Raw genomic sequence first — 14,956 nt, 5'->3', positions numbered from 1 at the left:
ATTGGTTTCCAGCCCTACTTATCGTTACTGTTGGACATTAAAGAATAAAATAGTTGTCCATTGCTTAATAATCATTCTTTATCTAATACCACAAACAGATATATTTTCAAATTGTTATGATATAATATTTTATGGGAGTTTGCTGTGCCCAAATTAGCAGCCATGTTTCTTGTGTTACAATAGTGACTACTTCACATGTACTTTACTGGCTGTAAGATGCACTGGGACATCCTGAGGATAAGACATTATCTACCTACCTACATACCTATCTCTATCTGTTGAACTTTTATCTTTATTTCTTTATTTTTCCACTTAATACAAGGGAGGACTGTAAAGTTAATGTTTAGCTTTCTTTCTTTATTTTTCTACTTATACTAAGAACAATGGTAGTGCTTTATTTTTAACTTTGTTTCCCTACGTTACTACTTGTACCTAAGTTTTGCACCTAGGTACCTTGTACCTAAAATGATGCCATGTGTGGTGTCATTATACACTTTTCGCCATATTCCTGTACTTTTGTACTTGAGTACACGTCACAATAAAGCTTAAATCAAATTAAATCTGTCTCTCTCGCTCTCTTTATTTCTGTCTCTCTTTATTTCTTTCTCTCCCTCCATCTCTCTTTCTCTTGTTTCTCTTTCATTCTTCTTGTTTCTTTCTAAAAAGCTCAACATTGTCAACAATTCATCATCCATTCCAACCCCATATTACAGGTGCTTAACCTTGAGCTGACAGCAATTACTGCACCCTCAAGATACCTGACCATGTCAGTCAAACACCTTGAGTTGTTTCAATGCAATAGCTGACACACAAAGTGACGATTATTATTTTTATTACACTCCTTCTGCTGGTGGTTATCATCAATCAAATGTTCTGAAATACAATATCAAATACTCAGAGAGTAGTAAGGGCGTGGAATGCCCTGCCTGCACAAGTAGTAGACTCGCCAACTTTAAGGGCATTTAAATGGTCATTGGATAAACATATGGATGATAACGGAATAGTGTAGGTTAGATGGGCTTCCGATTGGTTTCACAGGTCGGCGCAGCATCGAGGGCTGAAGCCTGTACTGCGCTGTAATGTTCTATGTTCTATGTTCTATTTAAAGCTACAACAATTATGTCCTTAGATAGCTCATGTTTCAAGATGTTATGTGACTAATGTTATATCTCGTAATTTCCAAAACCTTGTCGGTTGGTTTTAAGCAATGTTGTAAAACTTTCCCAGACTATATACTTAGAAAGTTGGTTCTCATGGTGCAGTGGTAGCATCCCTACCTCTGGGCCATGGGACCTGGGTTCAAGTGCTGCAGACATCCAAATCTCTGCTTCCTATATCTGCCTCTAATCTACTTCACAAACCTCCCTGTTACATACTCTGATCTGGAAGGTCCTGTACCCAGCACTGTCTCAATTTTAAAAATCTTGGATTGTTTTCTTTCGCATTCATGTCCTTGCCCCTTCCTATCTCTGTAACTTTCTTCCACCTCTCTAAGATCACCGTACCCCTCCAGTTTTGGTCTCTTGCATAATACTGCTGTTAATTCTGAGGAAGGGTCACTCAACCCAAAACGTTAACTCTGATTTCTCTCCACAGATGCTGCCAGACCTGCTGAGCAATTCCTGTTTTTGTTACTTAATTTAATTATTCCCCAAATTATGGCCTTTAGTTGATGGGCTGTCATCTCCAGAATACTCTCATATAATGTTTCCACTTCTTTGTCTCTCCCTCCATTCTCTTTCTCTCTTCTTTTAAGATTTTCTGACATTGCCTACCACTTTGACCAGGAATTTAGTCACCTGAAGGCCTCTCCCATTGCCTGAGACATGGCGACCCTCAGGTTAAACTACCATCAGTCATCTCTCTCTAGAATCACAGAATCCCTACAGCGTGAAAACAGGCCCTTCGACCCAACATGTCCACACTGACCCTCCAAAGAGCATCCCGCCCAGACCCATCCCCCTACCCTCACCCTTTAACATAGCATTTTCCATGGCTAATACACCTAAGCCTGAACACTATGGACAATTTAGCATGGCCAAACCACCTAGCCTGCACATCTTTGGACTGTGGGAGGAAACCCACGCAGACATGGGGAGAACGTGCAAACTCCACACAGACAGTCGCCCAAGGGTGGAATCGAACCTGGGTTCCTGGCGCCATGAGGCAGCAGTGCTAACCACTGAGCCACTGCGCTGCTCTAATGACAGAGCAGCCCTCAGGTCTGGTAAGACAATAGTGACTTTATGTTTACCTTGTGTGGGAAAGGTTGAGTAGGTTGGACCTAAACTTGTTGGAATTTAGAAGGATCAGAGGGATCTTATTGAACCATTTAAGATTCTGCAGGGGCTTGACAGTGTCAATAGTGAGTGGTTATTTTCCCTTGTGTGAGAATCCAGAGTCAGGGGACACAGTTTCAATATTTAGTGTCTCCCAAATGAGGAAATGAGGAGGAATTTCTTCTCTCAGAGGGACCTTTGTGTTTGCAGTTCTTTTCCCAACAAGCAGTGGAGACTGCATTGTACAATATAGTTGAGGCTCATTTTAGATAGACATTGATTGACAGGAGGTTGAGAGTATTGGGGTAGGGCATTCAAGAAAATGGAGTTAGGTCATAAACAGTTCAGCCATGATCTTATTGAAGGGTGAACTATGCTTGAGAGCCCAAATGGCCTTCTCCTATTCTCATTGGTTAGGTTCTTACATAACTCAGGGCAGCATGGTGGCACAGTGATTAGCACTATTGCTTCATAGCGCCAGGGACACGAGTTCGATTCCAGCCTTGGGTTTGCACATGCTCACTGTGTCTGCATGGGTTTCCTCCAGGCACTCTGATTTCCTCTCACAGTCCAAAGATGTGCAGGTTAGGTGGATTGGATGCGTTAAATTGCTCCAAGGTGTCCAGGGACATGTAGGTTAGGTGGATTAGCCATGGGAAATGTGGGGTTACGGGGATAAGGTGGATCTGGGTGGGATGTTCTTCAGAGGGTTGGTGCCGACTCGATGGGCCGAATGGCCTCCTTCCACACTGTAGGGATTCTATGAACTGTGGGTGTTGGAAATCTGAAACAAAACAGAAGTTGCTGGAGAAACTCAGCAGGTCTGGCATTATCTGTGGAGAGAGAAACTGAGTTAATGTTTCAAGTCCAGGTGATCCTTCTTCAGGACTGACTCTGTTTTCTTTCCACAGATGCTGCCAGACCAGCTGGGTCTGCTGATATCAACATTGGTGTCGGATGTGAAAGGAAAATTCAATGACTGACTGAAACCTTTGCATGGGGGTGAGATATTCGCCATCTCTGTGTTGTTCAGTTAGCAATCAAAAGAAAAATATGTCTAGGCCCGAAACGTCAGCCTCTCTGCTCCTATGATGCTGCTTGGCCTGCTGTGTTCATCCAGCCCTGCACCTTGTTGTCTCGAAAAATATGTCAGTCATGTTGTGGCTTTTACAATCTCAGGTCTGCCAGAAGTGCTCTATAACCAATAAATTGCAGTTACACGTTAAATAAGAAATTGTGCACAGCAAGCTGTCACAAATAGAAATGAAATAAATGACCAGTCACCTGTTTTCAGGAGTTGGTTGAGGGATAGCCAGAACATTGGGGAGAACTCTCCAACTCTTCTTTGGATAGTACTGCGGGATTTCAAACATTCACCTGAAAGGTCAGGTGGAACTTTGACTTAAAGTCTCATCCAAAAGAAGACCCCACTGACAGTATGGCACACCCTCAGTTTTCAATTGACATATCAGCTAACATTACAGGCTGAAGTTTCTGTGGTCGGGCTTATGGCCGAGATTACAGCTTGGGGGGAGGGTGACAAATGAACTGAAATAATAAATCAGCTCTCACCTTGAAATGTTCGGTGTTGTCCACGTACTCCCCGTTTACCTCTAACACCCTGTCAGAATCAAAGAGGCCAGCGTGCTGAGCATAGCTGCCTGGTTTCACATGCCTGATGATATGTCCCAGCTTTCCCTTCTCCGCTCGCAAGTAGAAACCAAACACTTCGTTATCTTTCTTATCCAAGACACAGACTCTGGGCTTCAGCAAGATTGGCAATTCTGAAGAAATGAACATACACCATTAAGCTTCCTGCTTGAGAGTGGCTCGTTGATTCAGATCGGGTAAAATGAACATAACCGAACAACGCAGATGCTAGAAATCTGAAGCTGGTTGAATTGAAAAGTGAAACTCTTGAGAGACTTTTCGGGGTAGATGCTGAGAACGTGCTTTCACTGACTGAGGAATCTAGAAACAGATGTCACAATCTCAGAATAAGGAGTTTGCCATTGGCTTGAGATTAGTTCTATCACAGGTAGACAGGGTGGTTAAGAAGGCATTTGAAACATTTGCCTTCATTGCTCAGACCACTGCGTATAGGAGTTGGGACATCATGTTGTGGTCGTACAGGGCATTAATGAGGCCACTTTTGGAGTACTGTGTACAGTTCTGGTTGCCCTGCTACTGGAAGGAGATTATTAACTTGGAGAGGGTGCAGAAAAGATTTACAGAGGTGTTACAGGGACTGGAGAGTTGAAGTTATAAAGAGAGGCTGGATAGGCTGGGACTTTTTCCACTGGCACGTAGGAGGTTGTCCTTATAGAGTTTATAAAATCATGAGGGGCAAAGATAAGGTGAATAGTAAGGGTCTTTTTACTAGGGTTGGGAAGTTCAAAACAAGAGGGTATGTTTTTAAGATGAGAGGAGAAAGATTTAAAATTGACCTGAGGAGTAACTGTTTCACACAGAGGGTGTTTCGTGTGTGGATTAAACTGCCAGAGGAAGTGGTAGATGCAGGTACAGTTACAATATTTAAATAACATTTGGGCAGGTACATAAATAGGAAGGTTTTAGAGGGACATGGGCCAAATTCAGGCTATTGGGACAAGGTTAGTTTAGGAAATTCGGTCGGCATGGACAAGTTGGACCAAAGGGTCTGTTTCCGTGCTGTATGACTCTACTGGAAGAACTGCCTTCACTCAGATGTTATGGAATTCTCTATCCTAGATTCTTAGTCAGTCAATTGTAGAGATCACATCTTTTTATTTTTATTTATTTTTGGATTAAGGACCAAAATGGAAAAGGGTCTGCTTTAAACTAAGGAAACTGTGGAAGGAGATGTTGCAGTTTTCAAACATGTGAGTTATATTTGCATGTTGTTAAACTGATGCAGTGGTGGAGAATTTTTGGATTAATTTGGACTGTGAGTGCATGTACAGGGCAGGTTTTGTCCATAGACAGCCTACTGATTAGTTTCTCAATCAGGTCCAGTTATGTGGGTCAGGAGTCATTAGTATGACAACTCGCTGATAAACTCCTGGGCAGGTAGACTGCCTGTGAATAAATAATACAGTGGTGGTATTCCTGCAGACTCTTAAAAAGACAGCATACTCTCTCTCCATGCAGTGACATAAGGAAGATTTGGAAGATAGTTAACTTTCCTTATTCACCATTGGCTTATAAGTTGCTACCTCAAACCGGTGACTGAGAGACTGAACAATTAGTGTGAGAAATGACCTGTGTCTTCAGCAAAGAACTGGGGAGATTTGGAATAAGAAAGATTGAAGATCAGAAGGACGTGCAAGAAGCAAAAGCCTCATTGAATCCTGTGGAGTGGTACTAATGAACTCCACCCATAATGTGTCCATAGAGTGTTTGTTTATCGGTATCTGTCCACATATGCATGTAGGGGCTTAAGAAGGAGTAAAGTTTAAGTTAGAGAGTTATAAACTGATCATTCATATTTTTGGGGCCAGAACTGGTTTAATTGTAATAAATAGTAGTTTCTTATTAAGTATAGAAACCTAGTCAGTGTTTTCTGTTAACCTAAGCTCATCAGACAAGAAAAGTGGGTGTTTTGATTAAATCGTTAACTTTTGTGATGATTCTGGGGGTACTGAGACTGGAGTATCAGTATGCTTTCCAAAGTGGATCATGACAGAGTATATTCAAGACTGAAGTTGATAGTGTTTTGGACACTCAGAGAATTAAGGAATATGGAGACACAGTGGGAATTAGGAAGAGCAGGGGAGATTGACCATGATCTTGTTGAATGGAGGAGCAGGCTCAAAGAGCCAAACAGCCCACTCCAGCTCCCATTTCTGATGCTCTTATCAAGTGGCTTGAAATCCAAATTAGACGGCTTTCTGTGGTTCCCTCAAATTTACAAGGAAAACTGCAAACTATGTGCCCTGGCATTCTTACACAGTTACTCTGCATTAAAGTGAGTTTACAGCACAGAAACAGGCCATTCAGCTTGACTGGTCACTACTGATGTTAATGCTCCAAAACAGCTCTGTCCCAACTGTCTACACTTAATTATATTTCCGCTACTGTTACCATTGATGGCAATAAGCAAGGACAACATATCATATGGCTCGGATTCACCATGGAAATGTTAAACTTTGATCAGATCCTCCAGAACAGAAATTAAATTTTTTTTTGTGTTTGTTTTCGGATCCAGTGTTGTGGCTTCTGCCTTAGTGATAGATCTTACCTTATCACCCAGGACAGTGTTCCATTGCTTTGGGGACCATTAAGTGATACACTCCACTTTGACAATGATAAAGGTTAATATTTAGCTCACCCCTGCTATTTATGACACCCCGTAAAAATGTTTTCAATAAAATGCATTAAGATTAATTTACCTGCATCGTCACAAATGACCAAGGCAGGATTATCGATCCCTTCCTTTGGATTAAAAGTAAATTTCCTGGAAAATAATCAGAAGATTAAAATAAAGTTTACGTTGATAAGATTGGACCCCTCAATCTTATAGCACAGTGGAGTCCATTCGGCCCATCATCAATCTGCCTAGATCCGTCCTCTTCCCTGCTCTTTCCCCATATATTTGCAAAACTTTCCTTTTATTTATTTGAATTCCTCTTTGAAAGCTACAACTGAGCGTGCTTCCACCTCCAACTTTTAAACAATGTATTTCATATCACAACAATCACTGTGGAGAATAAATCCTTCTCAACTTTCTTCTGGTTCTTTTACTAATTTCCTGAAATCTGTGACTTCAACGTTCTGACACTTGTATCACTGGAAACAGTTTCTCCTTAATTATGCTATTAAAATCTTTCATAATTTTGACCCACTGACTAAGGATGAGTTAAGAAATGACATAGGGATAATGAGCGACTGAGCTGCACCTAGATTAATGCATGCATTAACACAGGGAAGGCGATGGCCTAGTGGTGTTATCGCTGGACTGTTAATCCAGAGACCCACACAGTGTTCTGGGGACGTGGGTTCAAATCCCGCCACGGCAGATGATGGAATTTGAATTCAATAAAAATCTGGAATTAAGAATCTAATGATGACCACGAATCCATTGCTGATTGTTGGAAAAATCCATCTGGTTCACTAATGTCCATTAGGGAAGGAAACTGCCATCCTGCCATCCTTACCTGGTCTGACCTACATGTGACTCCAGAACCACGGCAAAGTGGTTGACTCTTAACTACCCTCTGGACAATTAGGGATGGGCAATAAATGCTATCTAGCCAGCAACACCCTCATCCTGTGAATGAATAAAGGAAAAAAAATGCTAGATGAAATAACTCCACAGAGGCTGGGATCACATCACCAAGTCACTCTTTATTTACACGTGCATAGTACTTGACATTGGTCCAGCTCTCAGCGTGAGCAGAACCCCTGATTCCTGTATCAGATTAATAGCCCCAATCTTATATTCTTTGAGGTGCACCTGGCTGACTTCATTGCAATCACTACACCAAAGGCAAGCATTGTGGGTTACACGTAACCAGCTGATCAATACAAGCTGCCAGAGGCTTCACAGCAGAAATGCATCATCTTAAAATGCTCCCTATGGTGTTGCGCTAACAGATGGGGCAGAGAGATGAGCGTCAACTACCAAACACAGGATCAGGTGAAGTGGGACATATAGACTGAGGGTGGAATGGGACTGATGGATTCATGGCATAGGAGCCTCTAGGCAACAGGGATCACAACACGAGAATCTTACGTTCAGTTTGTGGGTCCACGACTCGTGTTTTAACCCTAAATAAAAGTACGGACTCTGTGTTCCCAATGCCTAAAGATGGCCACCGAGAGCCTGTGCAAATGGAGATATCCCCATGACTACAGTCAGCTACGACTATGCATGTACTTCCAAGATGCACAGTTGATGTCACGAAGTTGGTGTGTGAAGTCATCTCTCATGCATGTGCACAACGATGAACAGCCTTCTCCCCAGCACAAGGCAATGTATTGTTGACTGATATTATGTAGGATAGTAAGCAGCTTATTTTGGATTTTGCATGCACCTCCCAATCATGTTCCACCCATACAGCTTGCATTGGCATGTGGATTTCCGGCTTGTCTCAAGGGTTTGATCAGCAGAGGTGTTTGCAACAAGAGTAGTGTATTCTAAAGGCCAGTCATTTTGGTAGATGTACAACCTCTGCAGAGAGATGTGAAACTGTCAAGGAGCTCAGACCTTTTCACAGAGCTCAGGTATACACAGAAAACCAACCCAAAGACATCTTGGAAAAGGCTGAGCAGTGCCTGTGAATATATGCAGAGTGCCATCCTTGAGACAGGCAGTTGATATACAGCTGTAGCACTATGTTCTGTGTATGTACATGGTGCATTGACATTTAACACAGCCATAAAAATGACTCTGAGGGTATGAAGGCAGAGTTGGCAAAGGTAAACTGAGAAACAAGAATAAAAGGTTGGTCAGGAGAGTTGCAGTGGCAAACTTTTAAGGAACTGATTAAAAACTTTCAGCAAAGATTTACCCAATGAGACAGAAAGACTCTTTGGAAACAATGTATCATCTGTGGCTAAACAAGGAAGCTAAGAATCATATTAAATTGAAAAAAATATTGTACAAGTCTGCAAAGATTACTGGTAGGTTATATAAGAACCAGCAAAGAACTACTAAAGATTTAAAGAAATGGAAAGCAGTGTATGAGAGAAGGCTTGCTAGTAATATAAAAACAGATAATAAGAGTTTCTACAAGCATTTCAAAGGAAAACAGTAACTAAAGCTCATGTTGGTCCTCCAAGGTGTATATTTGGACAATTAATGATGGTAAACAAAGAAATGTTGGGAGATTTAAACAGGTATTTGGGCTGAAATTGGCGGTCAATTTCAGAATGTTTCATGGAAGGGTTTGGTCTGTGCACTCGTACATTTTTCATGCAATTCTCCGCTGCTCACCTTATTACAGATGTACCATGTCCCTTTGGCACCATTCCTGTGTTACTGTGTTGTGTCTGCCAGTGGTGGAAGTACTCACCACTGCTGAGACCTTGTGGAATTTGTGCCCTTGATTCATATTCAGCTGTGCACCAGGTCAATCTCTGCCAGACAGGAGAGGTCCTTTTATAGTGGGAGGGAAATGAAAAATATAAAGATTCTGAGGGTACACAAGTGGCATGGGTGACATTTGATTGGAAATAGAAGCTCACATTTTAAATGTACTGCCACTTTACATCATCACCTGTCTGAATAACTGTGATAGTAACTGCAGCTACAACGACAAAGCTACACAGCATTCCTATCCTTCATGTCATGTTTGAATCTCTTCGAAAGGAGGGCTGTTGCTTTCTCCCTAACACCGGTGGAGTATGATATCTTGTCATCATTCAGGACTGACCATGGTCCACCCTCCTCATTGACTTGGAAGAACCAATGAGCAATCAAATCCCTGACTGATCTCTGTGCAGGTCCTGACTGACTCGTCCCCTGTCTGATTTCATGGACCTGCAGCATTGACCATGGCCCACCCTCCTGGACTGTGATGATATATAACCTGCTGACCACGTCCAAGTTCCTGGAATGATATTGGACAATGGTCTTGACCATCTGTGTGGTACCCCCTGACTTAACTGAGGACTAGACCCTTTAGACTTTCAGACACAGCCATTGGGCTGAAGCACCTGCAGTGTGTTCACCGCATTAGCTGCTGACATGTGCTGTAGGTGGGACATTGCTGGAGCATGGACTCAAACAGTAACCTTCCCCATTATCCCCCAGGGGAGGTAAGAGGGGAAATAAGGAGCCCTGAGATGCAGCCTGCTGCGACCTGGGAGATGGGTACAAGGTACTTGGCAGCAGCATGTCACTGTAAGGTGTCAGTACGCTCCGCATTGCAATGGAGGCCTGTCTTTCAAATGAAGCAGAGATGTGTTGCGATGGTGTAGTGAGGCTGGTGTATGGGCAACGCCAGCCTCTGTTGATGGAGGTGAGGAGGAGTGTGGTTCCAAGTGGCCCTTACGCTCAGAGAGTGTTCAGAGGCACGAGGCACTGCAGGCCGGTAAGAGGCCTGGAGGAACAAGCAGCAGGATGAAGCTGCCAGCTACCCACATGGATGTTTATGTTGGGAATTGTCACCATCTACTTCCTATCTGCCACATGGAAGAATGGAAAATTGCATCTAAATGAGGTGAAAATAGGTAATAACGAAATGTAAATACTCGAGAATAAGTCTCTCACTGCTCACTACTGAGATTCTCGTCACACTATCTGGGTGCAAAATCAGAACTTTCTTCTCGATGTCGTGAATCTGATTTTTCTGATCTTGCTGTATTTTCCCAACTGACGCGCTTTTGCCCACATTGTTCAAGAGTTGACACAATCCAACCCTTTGTGTTTATCTTCGTGGTGGAAAACTTCGAAAATTTCCAAAAGGTAATTGAAAGTGACGAAATGGCAGGAAGGGATATACCTGAATGCTTGACGTGCTGTATGGCCTATTCCTATGTTACTACAAGCATAAAACAATCACTATTTCCAGGGAAAAGGGGTGATTGGAAAACTACTGGACCTGAAGTCTTCAGGATCCTATCCCAAACATTTTGTTCTATTATTCTTTCCACTGTCAACAGCACCCTCCCCTTACCCTACCCACAGCAACCCCCCCACCACCACCCCACTCCTTTCATTTGTGCGAAACCGACTACATTTCTACATTTTCACAGTTTGGCTGTAAGTCTTAACTATCAATTCCAACTTCCACAAGGCTACAGCATGAGCCTCCTGCTGCCATCACATTTACTGGCTCCATTTGATTTAGATCAAGACCAAGATGGATCTTCACTCTGGATCTGATTTGCCCCAAAGATTAAAATCAATTCCATTACCTTGCAGCTTCTGCTTCGTCTCCAACAGAGCCCCACTATCACGTTTAATGACAGATTTGTATTTTCCTATGCAGTTGGCCAAGAGGATGATGTGATTACACAGTCAATTTACAGCCAACCGAGTAAACAACTAATGATATTCAATTAGATTTTGGCTCAGATTCAGTTGTGTTGTTAACAGGATGGGAGATAATGACAGAGCACATCACCATATCCACAGTGAACAGATGGAAGTGTTATCATAGTTCAATCAGCACTCAGAATCCAACCCAAACCCATTTCTAATGAGAAGGCAATGGAGATCAGGTTTACTTGCTAAGCAAGCCAACAACAACTTGCAGATATATATATCATCTTTAACATGCTAAATGTCCCAACGTGCTTCACAAGGGTGTTATTGAATATATAAAAGCAAAATATGGCAGACACTGGAAATCTGAAATAAATACAGAAAATGCTGGAGGAAATGAGCAGGGAACCTGTGACCAGTGAGGTTCCACAGGAATCAGTGCTGAGACAGCAACTGTTTACAATATATATTAAGGATTTGGAGGAAGGAAGTGAAGGTGCGGTAACTGAAGTTGAAACAACAGAAAAACAGGTGGAAAGGCAAGTTGCAAGAGTGATACAAGCAGTTTATGGAGAGATATTGACAGATTAAGTAATTGAGCAAAATGTTGACAAATGGACTATAATATGGGAAAATGTGAAGTTGTTCATTTTGGAACAAAGAACAAAAGAACAGTATTATTTAATGGAGGAAAACTGCAACACTAAGAGACTTGGGGGTCCTTATGCATGAAACACAGAAAGTTAGCACACAGATGCAGCAGGTAATCAGGAAGGCTAATGGAATGTTGGCCTTTATTTCAAAAGGGTTGGAGTATAAGAGTTGGGAAGTCTTATTGCAACTGTACAAGGTGCTGGTGAGAGACCGTATCCGGAGTACTGTGGATAGTTTTGGTTGCCTTATTTAAGGAAAGTGATCATTCCATTGGAGGCAGTTCAGAGAAGGTTTACTTGTGAGATCCCTGGTATGGAGGGATTATCTTATGATCAAAGACTAAACACATTGGGACTCTGCTCACTAGAGTTTAGAAGAATGGGAGGTGATCTCATTGAAACATACAGGATTCTTAAGGGTCTTAATCAGGGTAAATGTTTGCCCTCAGTGGAGAGTCTAGAATCGGGGGGCATAGTCTCAGAATAAAGGGGGGGCAATTTAAGATAAGCTGAGGAGAAATTTCTTCTCTCAGAGACTTGTGAGTCCTTGCTACAGGGAGCTCTAGGGGTAGAGTGCTTGAGTACTTTTAAGACTGAGATAGATAGATTCTTGATCAGTAGGAAAGTTAAGGGTTACAGGGAAAGTGCAGGAAAGTGGACATGAGGAGTGTCAGATCAGCCATGATCCTACTGATTGGTTAAGCAGGCACAAGGGGCTGAATGGCCTACTCCTGTTCCTATTCCTTATAGTCTTATGGTCGGGCAACAACTGCAGAGAGAGAATCAGAGTTAACACTTCGAGTCTGATTTGATTCTTTTTCAGAGGTCTGAAGATTCAATCTGGACTCAAAACATGACCGGTTTCTCTTTCCACAGTTTCTGCCAGACGTGCTGCATTTTTCCAGCATTCTCTGTGTTTGTTATCAAATAGTGCTTGACAATGAGCCACACAAAGAGATATTAAGACAAATGACCAAAACCTTAGTCTAAGAAGTAGGTTTCAAGGTGCATGTTAAGCAAAGAGTGAAAATTAGGGAGGTGCAGAGGTTTAGAAAGGGAATTCAAGAGCTTAGGACAAGGAAGCTGAGGGCATAGCCACAATTGTAGTGTGATAAAAATTGGAAGTGTACAAAATTTTGGAATGGCAACAGACGCAGAAGATGAGACGGCTGGAGGAATTTTAGAAGGAGGAAATGATGAGGGCATAGAGGGATTTTAAAATGAGGATAAATATTTTACAATCAAGCTATTGCTGAACTGGGACAAAATTTAGGTTAGTGAGCACAGTGGATGAAAGGTGAATGGGAGTTAATGTGAGTTATGACTTGGGCAGAAGATTTTTGGATGAACTCGAGATAAGGGAGGGTGGAAGATGGGAGGCTAGCCAGGAGTACATAGCTGGCATAGTTGTGTGCATAGGTAATGAAGGCAGCCAGAAGCAGATGAGTTTGAAGAGTTGTTCTTTGGTCTTTCAAACATTCGAATCCTGAAGGTGCAGTCCCTTGTGGCCTAGTCATTGAACAGACCTGAGTCTGGATTCTGAATGCTGACTGTCGATTTGATTTTGGAGAGCCATCACTGCCTATCCAATCCTGTTTGACACATCATTACATTGAAAATCAGGACGGATATATCCCCAACAAAGAAAATCTCACAAAGAGACTTAGCGTGATTGAGTGGAGGTAGGAGTTTGTGAACGTCAGGACTAGCAAGGTCAATGGTTCTTCCTGATAATATAAAATCAGATATAAGGGCAGGAAGAGTGTACTCATCCCCTTGAGCCTCTTTCTCCATTCACAAGATCATGGCTGATCCACTGCCTGAATTCCTCCTTTCCATCATATCCCTTCATTCCTTTAGTGTCCACGTATATATTGATATCAATCTTGACCCAGTCAGTGACCGAGTAGTCTTGACTTTCTGGATTGGAGAATCCCAGAGATCCACAGCCCTCCTCAGCTCAGTCCCAGATAGTAGACTCTTATCCTGAGGGTGTGACCCTTTATTCTAAGACTTTCCGAATATGGGAAACAGCATCCACTCTGTCAAATACCACACCCACACCAAACCACCCCTCACCCACACTGCCTCAGAGGGTAGTAGAAACCCTCAACTCATTGAAAGGTGTCTAGATCTGTAGCTCAAGAGCCGTAATCTGCAAGGCTGAGGACCAAATAATGGAAAATAGGATCCGTCTGGATGGCTCCTGTTTCACAGCCTAGACATGATGGGCCAAATAGCCTCCTCTGTGCATTAAACTTCCTATGATTCTGTGAATTTTTAGTGAGATCACCTTGTTTTCTTCTAAACTTCCAAGAGAATGACAATCGTACAACAAAAGATGGCTGACTTCAGGATACCACACTGAGAGGCAGTCACCGCTCGAGACTTGGTGCCACAAAGCTCTGAGTGGGCATTCTCATGAATGAGAAACAAATACTTACGGAGACAATGCCTTTGTGTCCTCAATACCTGCAAATAGAAGGAAAAGAAATTAAGAAAGCTTTGAAGCACCTTACCTGCAAATGACACTCTTTTAACATGCATTTTTGTGACAGAAGAGGATTGATGGGCTGAATGGTCTCTTCCTGTTCCTATAATGCTATAGCCCCCCTCAGTGAACACATATTCCCTCAATTCCCTGTTGAGGTAATGGAAGCTACCAGAAGCTGAATTTAATAGAAGCAGCCTTTTTGTCGGACACTGTTAATCTCTTCCAACACCCTGGGACATGTCTCCCAGTTCCTAAGCTCTGGGAACAATTTTAACTCTCCTCCTCAGGTAGAAACTATAAGAGTCAGTGGTTATAATTGTCCAAGTCATTGATCCCCCTCAAAACTGCCAGGAATTGACAGACTTTTGATTGTCACCTGCATAGACAGCAAGGCTAAAGCTGACCAGATTCGTTTTGACCAGATACATGTTTTGGTCCAGATAATGTCAAAAACCAACAATGACAAAGGTTGTTTATGTAGCACATTTTATATAGTTACATGTTACAAATGTTTCTCAGGAGAATTGTCAAACAATATTTGATAGGGATATTATGTCGGTGACCAAAAGCTCAGTCAATCAAATTATTTTTACAATGCGTCTTAAATGATGAGTGAGGG

General features: G+C 42.3%; 1 protein-coding gene across 1 annotated transcript in view; it reads right to left on the bottom strand.

Annotated features, from left to right (window-relative positions):
• LOC109936015 (Na(+)/H(+) exchange regulatory cofactor NHE-RF3-like) overlaps nucleotides 1–14,956 on the bottom strand; it is a 41,306-nt gene that overhangs the window by 16,980 nt on the left and 9,370 nt on the right. The window contains 4 exon segments of the mRNA XM_048615510.1: nucleotides 3,852–4,063; nucleotides 6,650–6,714; nucleotides 9,196–9,357; nucleotides 14,288–14,315. Of these exon segments, the coding sequence (XP_048471467.1) occupies nucleotides 3,852–4,063; nucleotides 6,650–6,714; nucleotides 9,196–9,357; nucleotides 14,288–14,315 (467 nt within the window).

The sequence above is a fragment of the Rhincodon typus genome, chromosome 32, assembly GCF_021869965.1.
Source record: "Rhincodon typus isolate 14 chromosome 32, sRhiTyp1.1, whole genome shotgun sequence".
In the NCBI taxonomy this organism is placed as follows: domain Eukaryota; kingdom Metazoa; phylum Chordata; class Chondrichthyes; order Orectolobiformes; family Rhincodontidae; genus Rhincodon; species Rhincodon typus.
This window is presented reverse-complemented; position numbering and strand designations above follow the sequence as displayed.